The 15,264-nt window shown below is 45.6% G+C and overlaps 1 protein-coding gene across 2 annotated transcripts in view; it reads left to right on the top strand.

Moving 5' to 3' along the window:
* The window catches only part of lamc3 (laminin, gamma 3), a 61,443-nt gene that overhangs the window by 18,415 nt on the left and 27,764 nt on the right, over window positions 1–15,264 (top strand). For both annotated transcript variants that reach the window (XM_029168564.3, XM_029168565.3), the window contains exons 4-9: window positions 122–288; window positions 6,074–6,262; window positions 7,168–7,285; window positions 9,432–9,530; window positions 10,139–10,275; window positions 10,642–10,761. In XM_029168564.3, coding sequence (XP_029024397.1) covers window positions 122–288; window positions 6,074–6,262; window positions 7,168–7,285; window positions 9,432–9,530; window positions 10,139–10,275; window positions 10,642–10,761 — 830 coding nt within the window. The remainder of the gene's footprint in view (window positions 1–121; window positions 289–6,073; window positions 6,263–7,167; window positions 7,286–9,431; window positions 9,531–10,138; window positions 10,276–10,641; window positions 10,762–15,264) is intronic.

The following is a 15,264-nucleotide window of genomic DNA, read 5'->3' as shown; positions in this document are numbered from 1 at the left end:
CAGCTCCATTCTCAGTGTGAATAAGAACAGAGTTGAGTCAGCAAGGAAAAAAAGGAGGGAGAGTGTAGAAGAAGTTGTATTTGCAGCCTTTACATAACTATCTGTCTGTGCTCCCCCTCAGATGTAAGTGTAACGGTCACGCTAGTGAGTGTGTGGAAGGGGAACACGGTGGCCTGGTCTGTTCCTGCCAACATCACACAGTGGGAGCTGACTGCCAGAGATGTCACCCCTTTTACCAGGACAGACCCTGGGCCAGGGCCACTGGGGACTCCGCCAACGAGTGTCTGAGTGAGTAGCCGGGCTCTGGGCCGCTGTCACGAACCTGCTGGGTGCAACCTTCTGCGCGATCCACAGGTCTCTGCTGCAATCAAGTGACAAGTGCTTCCAGGAAAACCTATCCGTGTGCCACCTTTCATCATGTGCACATGTTATTAATAATAATAATAATAATAATAATAATAATAATAATAATAATAATAATAATAATAATAATAATAATAATAATAATAATAATAATAATACAAATAATAATAATAATAACAATAATAATAAATAATCGGCCACCTTTACTTTTCTATACTTGAACAGTAAATATATTGTTGTATCTCTGTGTAGTTTGTTTTTCAGGTGGTAACAAGTAGTAAATCTGGAGCTAAAGTGATAAAACCTAAGCTTTTAATCTGACATAAGGGATATCTTCATATTCAGTATCTTTACAATCCACACAATAATTTCCCACAGTGTCAATCTTCATATTTCCATAGCGATATTTAGAGTTCTCAGTTCGTAACAGATAAAATGAGTCATTTACTGTTTTATTTTGTCATGGGGTAAAACCCTGTTAAAATCCTACCTCTACCTTTAAGAGGCCACCTCCTGCTAACGAACACAGACTGAGCTGTCAGACACGAAACGATCGCAGACTTCGGGGACTGATCGCCTTTTTAGCACCCGAATAAAAGTCAAAAGAGAAGCGGCAGCACCGTGTGCAGCTGTGCTGTTGATCTGCCGCAGCGCTGTGTAATTTTAGACTATATTGAAGTGAAGTAAAAGAAGTAAGATGTATGTTGATCATTTACAGGCAGAACTAATCGAATAGACAGAAGCAGCATCTGAGCCTTTACAGGAAATGAGTACAAAAGGGAAAATGTTGTATAGTGTTATTTCTGGTACATGCACATAATTTTTATCACTTCACATCATTATATTAAAAAAACACAGAATATTAAATGCAACATTTTACAGTTTGTAATATCCACATGTGGGGCAGCGCAGTGATGCGGGCCAGTTAGAGTGGCAACTATTTCTGCCGGGAGAGTTTCCTGCAAATCTGAGAAAAATGTCAAGTGTCTCTTTCAAGTAATATCTTAGTAAATGATCTTTCAGAAGAACAAATTTCAGCGGACATGTGACCTTTGGGGGCTCACAAAACCATGAGACGCAACTATATGAAAATAATTAAGATAAAACCATAGACTTTGCAAAATATAAAACAAAACTCAAGTTGTAGGAACTTGGTTATCATTGCTATTAAGCACTAACTCCAAAATACAGACTCTACTTGATTTGTGGAATGTTTTTCCTTTTCCTAGGCAAAACATCACTCATACTATAGGTAAACACTTCACACGATTTAATGTACCCCATAAAAGATTATGAAGCACCTTTAACAGGTGTCTTGCCACCTCATTCCCCGTCTTATTACTCTGACATCACTGCTGTTTTTGTGTATTGAGTGTTTTTTCTGCTGCTTGAAGGATAATGATGTGCAAACAAATTATCACATTTGTTTCTGTATAACCTTAACAACAAGCTCGAGTCACAACGAGTCTCAAATCCATTTATGTACAAAGAGGTGAGAATATTTAAAGTAGTTGTCAATGTTGTGCAGTGCATATTATTGTGTCTTTCTTCAGCTCTATCCAAACTGCTTTTAGTAAAAGGCACATCCACCACTGATCATATGTTACCGCGCTGCGTTTCCATCTTCCATCCACAAGTGACGCAAATCTAAATTCCCCTGTTTTTCTCCCACAATGCTAAATGGCACCTGGCAGCATCGTTCCACTTCATTTCCTGTCGAGTCCTTTCCACCTCAGCTGTCACATGGTCGAGTCCACATGTTCTGCATTATATTGCACTCCACACATTGAAGTGCAATGTTGTGTAAACCTGTGAGCCACAAGGAGGCATCTCACTGGCGCATAAGGCCTTTAATTGAGCACAGTCAGGGATATCACATAGTCTTCAGCCCATGGTTTCCAAGATCAGGCTAATGGAAAACGTCATGAAGTAAATAATACCCTGAATTAATGACCTGCTTAGCATGAACATAAAAAGTCAAGTTAATTAAAAAACTGATACAGTATCTTATAAGCAGTCTTCATGTGGTGCATTGTACTTGGATTAAAATGCACAACATAGTCTTTTCTCTTCCAGTTTAATCACAGTAGAACAATGCAAAGTTCCTAAAGCAGCCAGCTGTTATGGGAGTAAATTACCTTATAACTCCAACAAATCTGAAAAGTGAAAGTGACTTTATTTTGAAGCATCGTCATTTTCTCAGGTTTTGTGAGATTTGCGTTGCAATATGAAGCAACAAACCTGTAATTTTTCGCTCATTCACTTAATCGTAGCGGTAGAATTGGTCCTCAGTGACAACTGAGTACATCTACAAAACTGTAAAAGGTAAAGTACAGCTTCAGAGTGATTAAGCATGATCACGTTCACTCAAAGGAATAAAACAGTTCACTTTCCTGCCAGTGATGAGCGAGAAATGGTGTGTACAGTATAGCTGGTTTTGTTGAATTGGGTCCACGCCACAGACAAGGCTGAGCAGAACCAAAAACGGCTCCTCTTTACTGGCACCCGTATAATCAACTCAACGTTTCACCTTTAATTACTCAAACAACCTTATTTATCTACCGTATGCTACCACACGGCTGAGAGGAGGTAGGCCTCAAGCCACGTTTGTTAACAAGCTACTCTCCCTGTGCTAATTCACTTTAACTTAATAATCTTATACGCTTTGCTCCCATCAGACGGCTCTTTGTCTCTGCAGAGGACACTAATAAGCAATTCCTGCATTGGGGAAGAAAAAAGTCAAAGGAAGCCGAGACCTTCATTTTCAGAGCCAGACACTGAAAAGCTGCCTAATGTGTCCTGACCAGGGGTCACTGTTTGTCACAACAGCTTTAAACGCGGTGTCTCAGCAAACTCCATGCACAACTCAACATAACTCAAACCTCAGAGCTGCTGATGTTCACGTTTGGCTGGACCGACGTCTCACTGGTGCAACAAATTACATGTTGTGTAAAAATGCCGTAGGGTGTTCTGTAACAGCTCTAAAAAACTATTCAAGACAAAATCATCTGCGTTTCAGGTGCAGCTCAAATGAGCCTTCATTCGGAAAGATGAGTGATGCAAAATTTGGTAAATGTGCTGTTTGTGTAATTAAATAGAGGAAAGGCAGGGCAGCTTAAAGGTGAGTCCTAAAACAATATTCAGGAAGTTAAAGATGTCTTTGGCTGTTTAAACATTTGTTTTCTTGCATCGGAGACACCAGGAGATTATGTTTATGTACAGTTTATGTTTATTTGATCCGTTCTGAAGCTGTCGCCCCAGAACCTGCACAGAGCAGCCACACTTCACTCACCGGGTTTCCCTCAGCTCACACCGTGAAGCCTCTGCGGTGCATCAAAGTCAGCTTGACATGTTGCACGGCTGATTGTTTCCCTTTCTTTAATATTGCATGTCGACATTGTATGACTTGTTCGGGGCCTTGGTTCGTCTCACATTCACCACCTTTGTGCGCTGGTTTTGCGTTAGCGAAAGAAAGGTCTGCCTTTTTCTTCTCTGACACTCTGATAAATTGAGCTCAACAAACACGTTAAATAATTGAATCTGCTTTATTTTAATAAACTCTGCATATAGCTGCTATACCCTACTGCAGGAAGATTGCAGTATATTCAAGGCTTGAAGGGCCCGGGCTGCTAAGGGGACTGTAGACAAAGAACATGGCTTTCACTGTGTCCAGCCTAATCATTATGAGACAAAGCCCCGAGGAACAATATAAAGGCAGCGTCCATGCCTGTATGGGCTTGATATGCAAATGTGAGAGTCCTTGGAAGCCCTCAGCAGGAGGCTGAAGTGCAGGACCAGCCTTTCAAGAAAGGTTACTTCATCTGGCTCATAGTCACCGAAGGCACTGGGACACGGCTTTGTCTGCACAGAACGTAGGAGGCCACGTCTACAGTGGAGACATTCACTTAGTTACACTCATATGTCGCCACTGTTGAAATCAACAAAGGTCACGTTAAAGCGTTTTGCAATGCAAAACTGAGGGCCTGACGAGATAGAATTACAGCACATAGAGTGGGCAAACTCTCCTCAGGGTGGGCGGTCATCTGCCTCGACCGGTGGGAGGATAGAGAAGAACAAGAAGCGGCGGAACGATAACGTTCAAGGCTGCAGATCAGAATCAAAACATTTCTGCTATACATTTCTGCTCGAAGGTAGAAATGTAATGCAGTATGTCTGAAGAGGTATGTTCATGAATCACAAGGAAGCGGTGCAGCGCGGCCCAGTATGTGCCGCTGCCGTGCTGCTGATGTGCCTCCAGTGGCGGTGATGCACAGCCCGCGTGGTCCCCGGGACAGCGCCGCGGAGCACGGGCCCCGGACGTGGTACTTGTGGGCGGGCCGATCCATAAACGTAGTCAAGATGGCCCGGCGCAGGCTGTGGAGAGGTCCCACTTCCCCGCCGCCGTGGCGCGCTGTGCGCACGCACCGCTGGGAGCCATCTTCATCCCACGTACGCAGCCTTTTCAACTACTTCTCTCACCTCGAGAAAAAAATAAAATAAAATAAAAACACGCCGCAGAACTTGAACATCCTTATTCCAGCGTGCTCATCGGCTCCACGGATTCCTTTTAGGACGGCGATGTGTATAAATACTGTTTTTAGTTGTACTTTTATACCCAGTTTTTAGTGCAAATAATGAAACAAAACAACCAATTTGAAGGAGTAAAAACAAGATATGTGGAAAAAAATGAAATAGGAGCCAAAAGCGAATATACTTCTGAATTTGCTGGAGGGATGAGAACCCAGATGTTCATTTTGCCCTGAAGCTTCTTTTGAATAAGAACTATAATTAACTGATTTCCCTCACTTCACAGACGGACTGAGTCTCAACAGTGTACACAAGGTATTGCATCTTTCGCATATTAATAAAATGCTGTTGAAGTCCCTGCTCAGCGGTGCCGAGCAGGGGCCGAGTCACGCTGCAGCGACCTTCTATGTGCAACGTCACCTTTTCTCAGATTCTGTGGCCCCAAGATTGTCGATGCGATAGCGAGCGGCTCTGCATTTATCAAAAGATGCACGTTGTACGAGAAAAGGCCACGCTTAGCAGTGCAAAGGCGCTTTGAGGACACTGCGTCCACACTGTGGCTTGGAGAGGGTTCAGATGGTTTAGAAGCTGGTTATAAAGCAGATACTTTGCTATGATCATTTCAATATGTGCAATTACAAATGACAATTACATCAAAAAGAGCCAAAAACTCAAAAGAAAAGCTTTTTATGAATGGCTTCTGAAGCAACAAGTGGACATTCATTTCAATTATTGAAGTTGGACTCTCGTACGACCCCTTCTTTACATGACAAGCACAACAGATAGCTAGATTCATAATAAAATTGGCAACTTCACCTAAGTCCCCCCTGGGGGTAAGTGGTAGACTAAGGCGGGATTTGATGTTAGGAGCATGAGAGCTGTGATGGTGTGTTATCAGCTGAGTAATTTGCTCTTGTATAAACATGAATTAGTGTTATCTAAGTGCCCCCTGACAGTCGATTGGATCCTCATTAGCCCCGTGTGAAATGAGATTAGCAAAGAACCTCTAAATTACGGTCCAATCCCACAGCACGTAATCTCTCGCACATATACTCTTATGTCTGCCTCTTCCCTGGCTTTTACCCCATTGCCTCCCCCGCGCGCTGCCTCCCCCGCGCGCTGCTCCTTTCACGTTCCCCGCCGTCTCCCCTCGGCCGACCAGCTTCTCCTCTCTCCCTCGCAGGATGCAACTGCAGCGGGAGGTCGGAGGAGTGCGTGCTGGACATGGAGCAGTACCGCAGCACCGGCAGTGGGGGGCGCTGTGTGAGCTGCAGAGACAACACCGATGGGCCCCACTGCGAGCGCTGCAGAGAGAATCACTACAGGGCGTCTCCAGCTGGGCCCTGCCTGCCCTGCAACTGTAATGTCTATGGTAAAGCCTTAATTGTTTAGCTAATAACTTAAGACCTTTAATTATAGTCCTTGCCAATATTATTACTCACCACTTTGTTTTCCCTGGTATGGGCAAATTTAATTATGGTTAAATTGGAAGGCTGCACAATAAAGCACCATAAGCTAGATTTAGCTGCAGACGAAAAAACACTCAAAGGATTAATTGTTGCACGTTTTACAGCCAAATGTTTTAAACCGTAGAAACACCGCATTAATATTTAGTTCACCACGTCCACTACTCGACTGCTAAACCTCGCCTAGGAGCAGAATCTTTTGCGATTCATAATTTATAAAGTCCCGTTCGTGCCCCTCATCAGACTTGTCCTTGCCTTAGTTCCCCAAATGGCCGGTGGAGGAATCCATGCCTGCGCCCATCCCTGCTGTTGTAAATCGATCCGGTTGAGTCGCTGAACGCTATCAATGAAGAGAATCAGCGCTCGTTAAACACAGTCTGCCTTTACGGGGAGGGACAGTGGGTGTTTGGGCTTCTAATTACACCGTCGTGGGGGGAGAGACAGAGAACCAGAGGGAGGAATGAATCAGCATCAGCTCTGCTTTCACTGTGTGGCCTAAATAGCAAAAGGTGGTTGCACAGAGCTGCTGGAGTCCATTATATTGATCAAAGGTTATAGCAGAATCCATCAGGCTTCTCTTTCCTCTCATGTCCACAGTGCCACAGCTGTTCTCGTCTCTCCATTAACTAAAGCTGTAGTATGTCGGCTACAGTGTAGCTACAAGCTTATATCCCGCTCGTCTCCACTATTATCGATCTATTTGATCCATTTTTTGGCATCTACTCAAATTCTTCATGTTTTCTTTCTTTTCCCCTTTTTGCCCTTTCTTTCTCTTCTCGTCCTCGCGTCGTCCGTCTGCTGGTCCTCGCAGGCGCGGCGGGTCTGCAGTGCGACGCGGATGGAAGGTGTGCGTGTCGAGCCGGCGTGACGGGGGAGAAGTGTGACGCGTGTCGACCGGGCTTTCACTCTCTGGGTCCCGGTGGCTGCAAGTGAGCAAAACGGACACAGATACACGGAAACACGCACACACAAGGCTGTGACACCGAACTAAATAAGTCATGAAGTTAGGAGCATTTCCCAGGTAAAATAAACAAGTGATAAGTGATGAAACGCAACTAAAACAAACACAATCTCGCCCGTCTTGCCGCCTAACGCCCCCCTCGAGTCAAATTTTTATCAAACTACAAAGCGAGCGTAAACAAGAGGATTTACATTTGTCTATGTGACACTCCTGTGAATTAGTGACCTTCTTATCAGTGAGCACCAGGATGCACCACATGCAGTATCAAACCGCTAACAAGCATCCGACAAGCGAGTCGACACAGAGCCCTGTCAATTTCCACATGTGACACGTGAAGTCAGGATAAACAAACGTTTCAAGTCCAGCGCATATTTTAAACGAAGTCCGCATGCTTTGACATTCTAACAGCTCTAACAGATCATTATGATAAGGTGCGAGTCTTACAGGTCGCTTTATTTGCAGTATTTGTAGTAGTTTCTGCAAATACTTGCTCTAAAAGTCAGAGGCTTTTGTTGGACGGATCCTAACGCCCAGGTATTAACCAATGTCTCTATTATGAGGTATATTTCCAGGAAATGGCCAAACCTGTAACATAATCACAAGCTACATTTAATTAATATCCATTAGTGAGTGAACAGACACATTTGCCAAACCGACCATAACCAGGTTGTAGTCATCACATTAGCTTTTGAACAGAGGTCCCTCTGCCTAGAGTGGGAATGACCGTCCTTAATGCAACAGTGGGCAAGACAGGAAATAGGTGTGGAAATTGCCGAGGGGGCGTGGCCAAGGTGAGAAACACAGGGATCATGACATAGTCACTACTTGAGACAACGCTCAGGCTGACGGCTGATTACAGTTGTTTAGGTTTCGCCCTGGATATGACAAAAAAGAAGCAATGAAGTGTTGCTTTCCCACATTTGCACCTGATTTGCCTCTGATACTCTGATTTCCATTATTTCGGTATGCTGCAAGAATGAGCTCAGCAGGTTGAATTGATTTGAGGAAAGCAGAGCTACTTTCATTCCTACGCAGTCACAGTTGCAGCCTGGGTGTTTTTTCGGCATCCTTTTGTTGCAGCTTGATGATACACCGGCCTGCTGCATACATTCCAATGATGAAAAGCAAATTCCAACTTTCCGCGAGCTGAGAGCACTCTGACAGAGTGTGCGCGCATGTGAGCGTGCATGTAAATGTAAACTTTGGCGTGCGTGAGTGTGTGCATGTGAGTAAGTATGTTGAAGTATTTATATTCATAAGAAGTCCATCCCAGCTCTCCCTGACCCTCTCTACCTGCTGAGGGAATGCTAAGTTACCATGGTGCTGAATAGCATATCAATGACTGTTGGTGTTAATATTATTTCTACTGCTGGTGGACGATGGAGGCAGTCACAGCAAATAACCAAAAAATATGGACGGCCATTTTCAGACTTGACAAACACTGTAGATTTAGAAGTTTTTAAATGTATTCTTTAAAGCTTCTATAATAAATACCAATAAAAACGGTCCCATGAAATACAGCCGTTTTTTTTTTTTTATTGTTTTGATTTTATGGCCTGAAACTATTTAGGCCCATTTTCGCTTCCCTCGCCAGTTCGGCTTCCAGCTGCAACAGCTGTTTAAGCAAACATGCTGCAAGGCTGCAAAATTTACCACTTCTCGTGTGTAGATACATTTAAGAACCCATAAATTATGACGGTTCTGCTAATACTAATTACATAAATCTTATACGTTCGTCAGTATCTGCAAACGCGTGTGCACACACTGCTTTTTCTTATTCATGCAGCAAAATCCTGCTGCTGAGTGGAGGTGTGAATTACTCAGACCAGTGGAGCAGAAACAAGTAGAAGCGAATTGCCTTGGGATAATTGAATTATTTGTAATAACACCCCATTAAAAAACAGATTCTATTTTACAGTTTCAAACAGAAGTAATCAATCAATGAAACTCATCAAATCGGTGTTGACGTAACACTTATGCATATCCCCTCATGCTGTTATGGAGTCTGTTTAAATTGACTTGTGATGCAATGACAAAGTGCGGGTGACGCGATGCCGTCGCCTCCCGTCACCTGCATCCAGATCCTCCCCCCTCACGTCACCTCTTGTCGTCAGGCCGTGCGAGTGCGACCCCAGTGGAATCGTGGACGAGTGCCGGCCTCAGGACGGGCGGTGCCGCTGCAAGGCCAGCGTGGAGGGCCAGAGCTGCGACAGGTGAGCGCACGACCTGTTGCTCCCGTTGCACATGTGCAGGAGTCACTCATGCAAAGCGTTCGAGGCCATCTGCGCTGCGACTCCTTGGACAGTAAACACGACTGTGAGCCACCAATCCTCCGCTCTCCAATGCTCTGTTTCTATCTTGTTCCCCCGGGATGCAGGATCAGACTCAGATAAACCTGCGGTGACGTTAGCAGCACACACACAGCCACAGGTCTCCAGCTCCTGAATAAATATGTGCTTCCTGTTTGTTGACTTTTCTGCTGATTTCACGGCTCGTTGAGCGGGCCCCTCTCCTGTGTAATGTGACTACTGCAGAGGCTGATCTTTCAGCAGCGCTCCCGTCCCACCCATATGCCAGCTAGCGTCTGCGGGTGAGAACTCGGGCTCTTTGCGGCTCAGCCTCCTCTCCTGCTGCAGCCTGTAGTGACCAGCATCTATAAAAAATATCCTAGAGATTAGTGGGAAGACCACTGCTGGTGATGGAGGAAGCAGCTGCAGTGAAGCGTGCATGCAGCGCCTGCATGTTAATAGCGTGTGTGTGTGTGTGTGTGTGTGTGTGTGTGTGTGTGTGTGTGTGTGTGTGTGTGTGTGTGTGCCTGCAGATGCAAGCCGGGTTTTTTCAACCTTCAACCAGTGAACCCAGCGGGCTGCCAGCCCTGTTTCTGCTTCGGCCACTCACTGGCCTGCTCCTCGTCCACTCACTATGCAGCTGTCAACATCACATCTGACTTCATCGAAGGTACTGTACTGTCTCATTCTCAGCTTCTCAGTTTTGTCTCCTACTTCTATCCTTCTATGTTATGTTTCTGTTTTCTCTAGAACCCTTATCGTTTCTGTCCTTGCGAATGCAAGGTTTGTTGTCTGCAGCCTGTTTCTATATTTGGTTGTTTCCTCTATTTACATAATTTCTTTTGTTGTAGTGTTTCCAGCTCTGAGGGCAGCCACACAAGGTTCCCTTTCCACTGTTGATTTGCGAGAATTAACTCTGACAAATGAACTCATAAAATAAAAAATCGACCCTAACGTGCTAAAACAGTCCACAGCCGCAAACGCAGTCAGGGGAAAGCTATGATTTATGAATTAAAGCGTGGTCCTCCTCCTGCAGGTCAGGATGGCTGGCTGGGAGAGTTCTCTGGGGGACAGCTGGACCACCTGCAGTGGAAGGAGGGGGAGGTCTACCTGCTGCCTATAAGCGACAATGACACTGGCTTCTACAAAGCACCTGGTGAGTCAGACAGAAATAATACATTGGGACTTATTCATTAGAACCTAATGATGCTCCAGGGTCAAACTAATGGGATCCACTCTCCACAAAGGTTGCTGGTATTTATTAGATAATAAATCCACTAATTGTTGCTTCTCGGGCAAATCTGTAAACAGTATTAATGATAGTGGAGCATGTGTGATGCTCACCCATGGCTTGTTACTGTTGTTTTCACAGCAAGATAAATCAGAGTCTTTGAAAGTGCATAATGCAGCTATTATTCCGACACCATTTCCACCAATCCCTTATCAGAGCCATTAGCAGATAAGGGAATAAGCTGGCCCAGCTACACGACTTAGGGCTCTTTTCTATCAGCCGCCCCAGCAGCAAAAGGCCTGATGGAATTGGAAGTCCTGGCCATGCTGGAGCGGGAACAAAGTGAAAATTGGCTTGGTTTCTCCTTGTCTCCGCTAAGTCTGTTCCAGGCACCAACTCGCAGCCCCTCCGGCCACCGTGCAGTCTGCAGCTAGAAGCTAAAAGAAAAAAAAACAAAAAAACAGGAGCAATCCCATTAACTGGGCGTCGTGGAGGTTTAATGCACATGCGGCACCATCACACGGCAACCTTACTTTTTTAGAAAGATGGAGCAACAAAGCCCCGTGGACTGTTTGACACTTTAAACGGCGTTATGAATCTGAAAAGTCGTGGATGAGCGAGTTTGGCTGCATGTGATATATGAGTTACACCAAACACGTGGCTCTGTTTAATTAATGCTGCACATACAGCAGTTAATTGCACTGTGAAAAGTTTCTTTCTTCTTTCATGTGGTCTGTCATGACGTCTCTGTAGGCCACTTACTTACTAACTGGCCAAGAGCAGCTTTATGGCAGCTGGCTTATCTGCTCCTCACAGTGCTTGTTTACGTTGTTTTCCCACATAGTAAACGCACAAATCTATTGCCTTGCCATCCCTATTAATGATCTCATTTTCTCTTGCCTTTTTGGTGGTGCTGCTTGTGTACAGTTACTTTAAAGATTAGAGCAGAGCAGCAGCGGCGGCGTTGGAAGCGTCTCCCTCACACTGCCAGTGTCTCTGCTCTTTTTACTTTTAATTTGCTGAAAATCCTCCGCTGTGTTCTTCACCAAAGGAGGAGATAATTCTGAGTGACAACTCCACGTCAGGCATCACATAAAATGCAATTTCTGTGATTCCCATAAATATATTTGTCACTATAGTTTGTCAAGGGCTTCGGCTGTCACACGGAGGACGGGACTCAATCAGGATGGCTTTTTCTTTTTTTTTTTTTTATTGAATCGGTAAAGCACAACAGAGGAAGGTTTGTGATTTGCATACCTCACCCGGCTCCAGAAATATCAGCCAATGATGACGAGGAGAAGCCATTAAAGATTCACACGCCGTATTTGAGAAGGCGTCGTTGAATGAGACAGGGAGACAGTGTGAATGAGAAACGAGCGCATTTGAATTTGGTGGACTCAGCCAGGAAGTCGTTTAATTTAACCTAATTTATGCCACCGTTTACGCTGACGCGTGTACGCACTGGGTGAGACACGCATTTCTGCTCGTTCTCCTGATCCTGGACATCTGCTTGACAGTTGACACAGGCGGAGTTCAAGTCCCTGTGGTGATTCGACAGACTGAGCACTCGAACACAGCTGCCAGGGGCTATCATAGACAAACATGAAGTACCTCCCTAAATAGTTGCTTTGACTTGCCTCCAACCGCCGCGGTCACCACTTAAATCTGCTGGACAGTAACTGCGGCTCTCTTGGCTGAGTAGCATTTCACGCTGAAGGGGGGGGCATCATCTAACACAAGTCCTTACAGCCATCTGTTGAGAAGCTTGCAGTGTTGATCCTTGTCATATCTGTAACACAGGCCACCCTGCTACGCCTGGAGCGGTGGAAGGAGCGAGAGTGAAGCGGAAGGAGGGGAAAACAGACAGAATGTTAATGAAATAACCCCCCAGTGGAAGGCAGGGGAGCAGCGTGCGACTGAACCTTGTGCGAGAGGAAAAAGAACAATTCATGAGAGCCCCCTCCAGGCTGCCTGACACTCTCATTCAAGCGGCAATCGCAGCTAAAAGCCTCGCAACCCGAGCACCACCTGCACGTGGTTGCGCATGTAAACCAGCCCAGTGGCCTCGACTCTGGGTAAAAGCAGGTGAAATTGGAAACAAAAATGACAAATGATGGAGTGGAGTGAAAATGAGGGAATTAAAAGAGATAGAGAAAGGAAATGGAAGGGAGATAAAAAATAAGAAGTGTGGGTCACAGAGTCATCTGAAAGCTTTGAGTGACGCTTCTGAATAGACTTTGTGCCCAGTGACTGATTGGAGCATGCTGGGCTGGACCTGTTCCAGCCTGGACCAACGTGGACCGTGTGATATTTAAAACTAGCCTGCCTCCTAATTACTGTGTAGATGTGATGGTCAGAGGAAACAGAGGGAATCTTTCTCCATCTCCTTGCCACTTACGAGAGCCTGCTGCCTTTTAATGCGGTGCTATTTTTGGCCTGAACGCTCCCCGTGCGGCTGCTTCATTTGCATTGGTGCCAGACCTCTTAAACATCTCGCGTGTGGCGGGGTGAGACCCCTCGGAGTTGCACTCTGCACAGACGCCCGCCAGCCCGTTGTGCGCCGCACTGATCTCGGCCCCCTGATACTCACCCCAAGAACAGAGATAAATCATGGCCGTCATGCGAGCATTAAGTGGGTCCGTGCGCCCGTCTGCGCATCCGCACGTCACGCGCGCTGCATTATTTATACTATGCATGAATATCAAGGAACTTTCCACCCTCTATGTAATTACGTCCCGGGTCACACGTTCTGCACCTGCAGGCTCTGTAGCTTGCTGCTGGACTCTGTGTCCTGATGGTAGTGGAGCTGTTTAAAAGTTTAAAGTTTGTCTGTCCGGCGTTTGCCACCAGCACAGTCGATGGCTTGTGTTTGTGCTGGGCGGCGGTGATTGAATTGAAACCCGGTTGATTTAATATGGTTGGAACAAAGCCGAGGCCCCTCCCAATTGATTGCGGGATCCTCCGCCGTGCCCCCAAAAGTTATACGGGCATCTATCACATGGGCTGGCGGCTTTATGCGCTCCTGGCCCACTTTCAACAGTTGCACAGTCCAGAGGCTTTAGATTACTCTCACCGAGTCATAGGAAGTAATGTAAATGCAGCGCTGTTTCAGAGCTGCTGATTCAAACGCTCTCATCGTTTATTATCGAGCTATTTGTGAGTTACTCACATCATCAGATAATCTGTTGACAGTTTAGCCTTTCGGTTTCCTTCCCCCAGGTTGACATTTGTCTGACCAGTCGTTCCAACTGAAGATGCTCAGTGTCCAACAATAAACCACAGCGTGTGCTGTGTTGTTGTTTTTTTTGACTCTGACATTTCAGGAAATGCCTTTGTCTGATTTGTTTTGGTGTTTTGGGGTTTTTTTTGTCAAGAACTCGCGTCTCAGTATTGAGAGGAAAACTGTTCCCACACAGTGTCTGCGCAGCCCGCGTGCTGTGGTATTTAAAGACCGCTAAAGCCTTTACTTCCTTCTAATTCATCTTGTTAGGATGAAGTAATGAAAATGAATCCATTTCTATAGAGCACGTCACTTTTACGCACCACTAACCCTCCCATTGTTTGGTTTTACTAATGGTGATTCATCGCCCCCCCCCCACCCCCCTGGCCCGTTCTTGCCTTGCTCTACTTCGGGTGTGAACAATTATGGGTTTGTACCTCTGACAGACAAAGAACACCCCGGAACCTCGGTGACGCAAATCGGAGCCCGGCGAAATAACGGCCAGCTGTGGCGCCACCACTCACCGCCATAAGGAAGCACCTTATAGGAGGCTATTACCTCAGTTACACAGCCGCATTACTGGGCTCATTACCCACCGTTATGCAAGGAATCTGCAGTGTCTGTTTCCTATTAATCACTTCAGAAGTAATATCTGTTGACTTTTATTTTCTGTACACATGAGTTTCTTGCATTAATCACTATAACGGTGCATCATTGGCCAAATGCAGGTAATAGCCTCATTTCTGGTCCCCTGTGCAGAGACTGTCGATGCAGCTGAGACACTCACTGTGCAGTAGATCGCAGATGTTTTAAAGTAGCACACATGCAGCACCCATCGCCCGCTAGCGTTAGGACTGGGGTCAGTCGTTACTTTTTCCACTGGTTAAGAGCAGTGGCTTTAAATTAAGGCTCTTAAGGCATCAAACTGACTTAGTATTCATCAGTATTGATTTTAGAAACTACATAGAGATGTGTGGTGGCTCATTTCACCTGAGAAAATGTTTTGTCTTCCCCAGTGATGAGTTGTTGGTGAAGCCGGGGCCCCTGTGGCTGATTGGCTGTAATTACTGACAGGAGCGATGCCTTATTGGCCCCGGAGCAGGAACTGTTATTGATTAGTGACGTAATCGAAGCAACTCTCCTTCTATTACAGCCTGTTTGTTCCTTGCGTTTTCTTCAAACACGGGTCGCACGAAAGCCGATAGCTG

Source organism: Betta splendens, chromosome 12 (genome assembly GCF_900634795.4).
Source record: "Betta splendens chromosome 12, fBetSpl5.4, whole genome shotgun sequence".
In the NCBI taxonomy this organism is placed as follows: Eukaryota; Metazoa; Chordata; class Actinopteri; order Anabantiformes; family Osphronemidae; genus Betta; species Betta splendens.
Note: the sequence above shows the minus strand (reverse complement) of the source record. Positions and strands in the feature narration are given on the sequence as shown.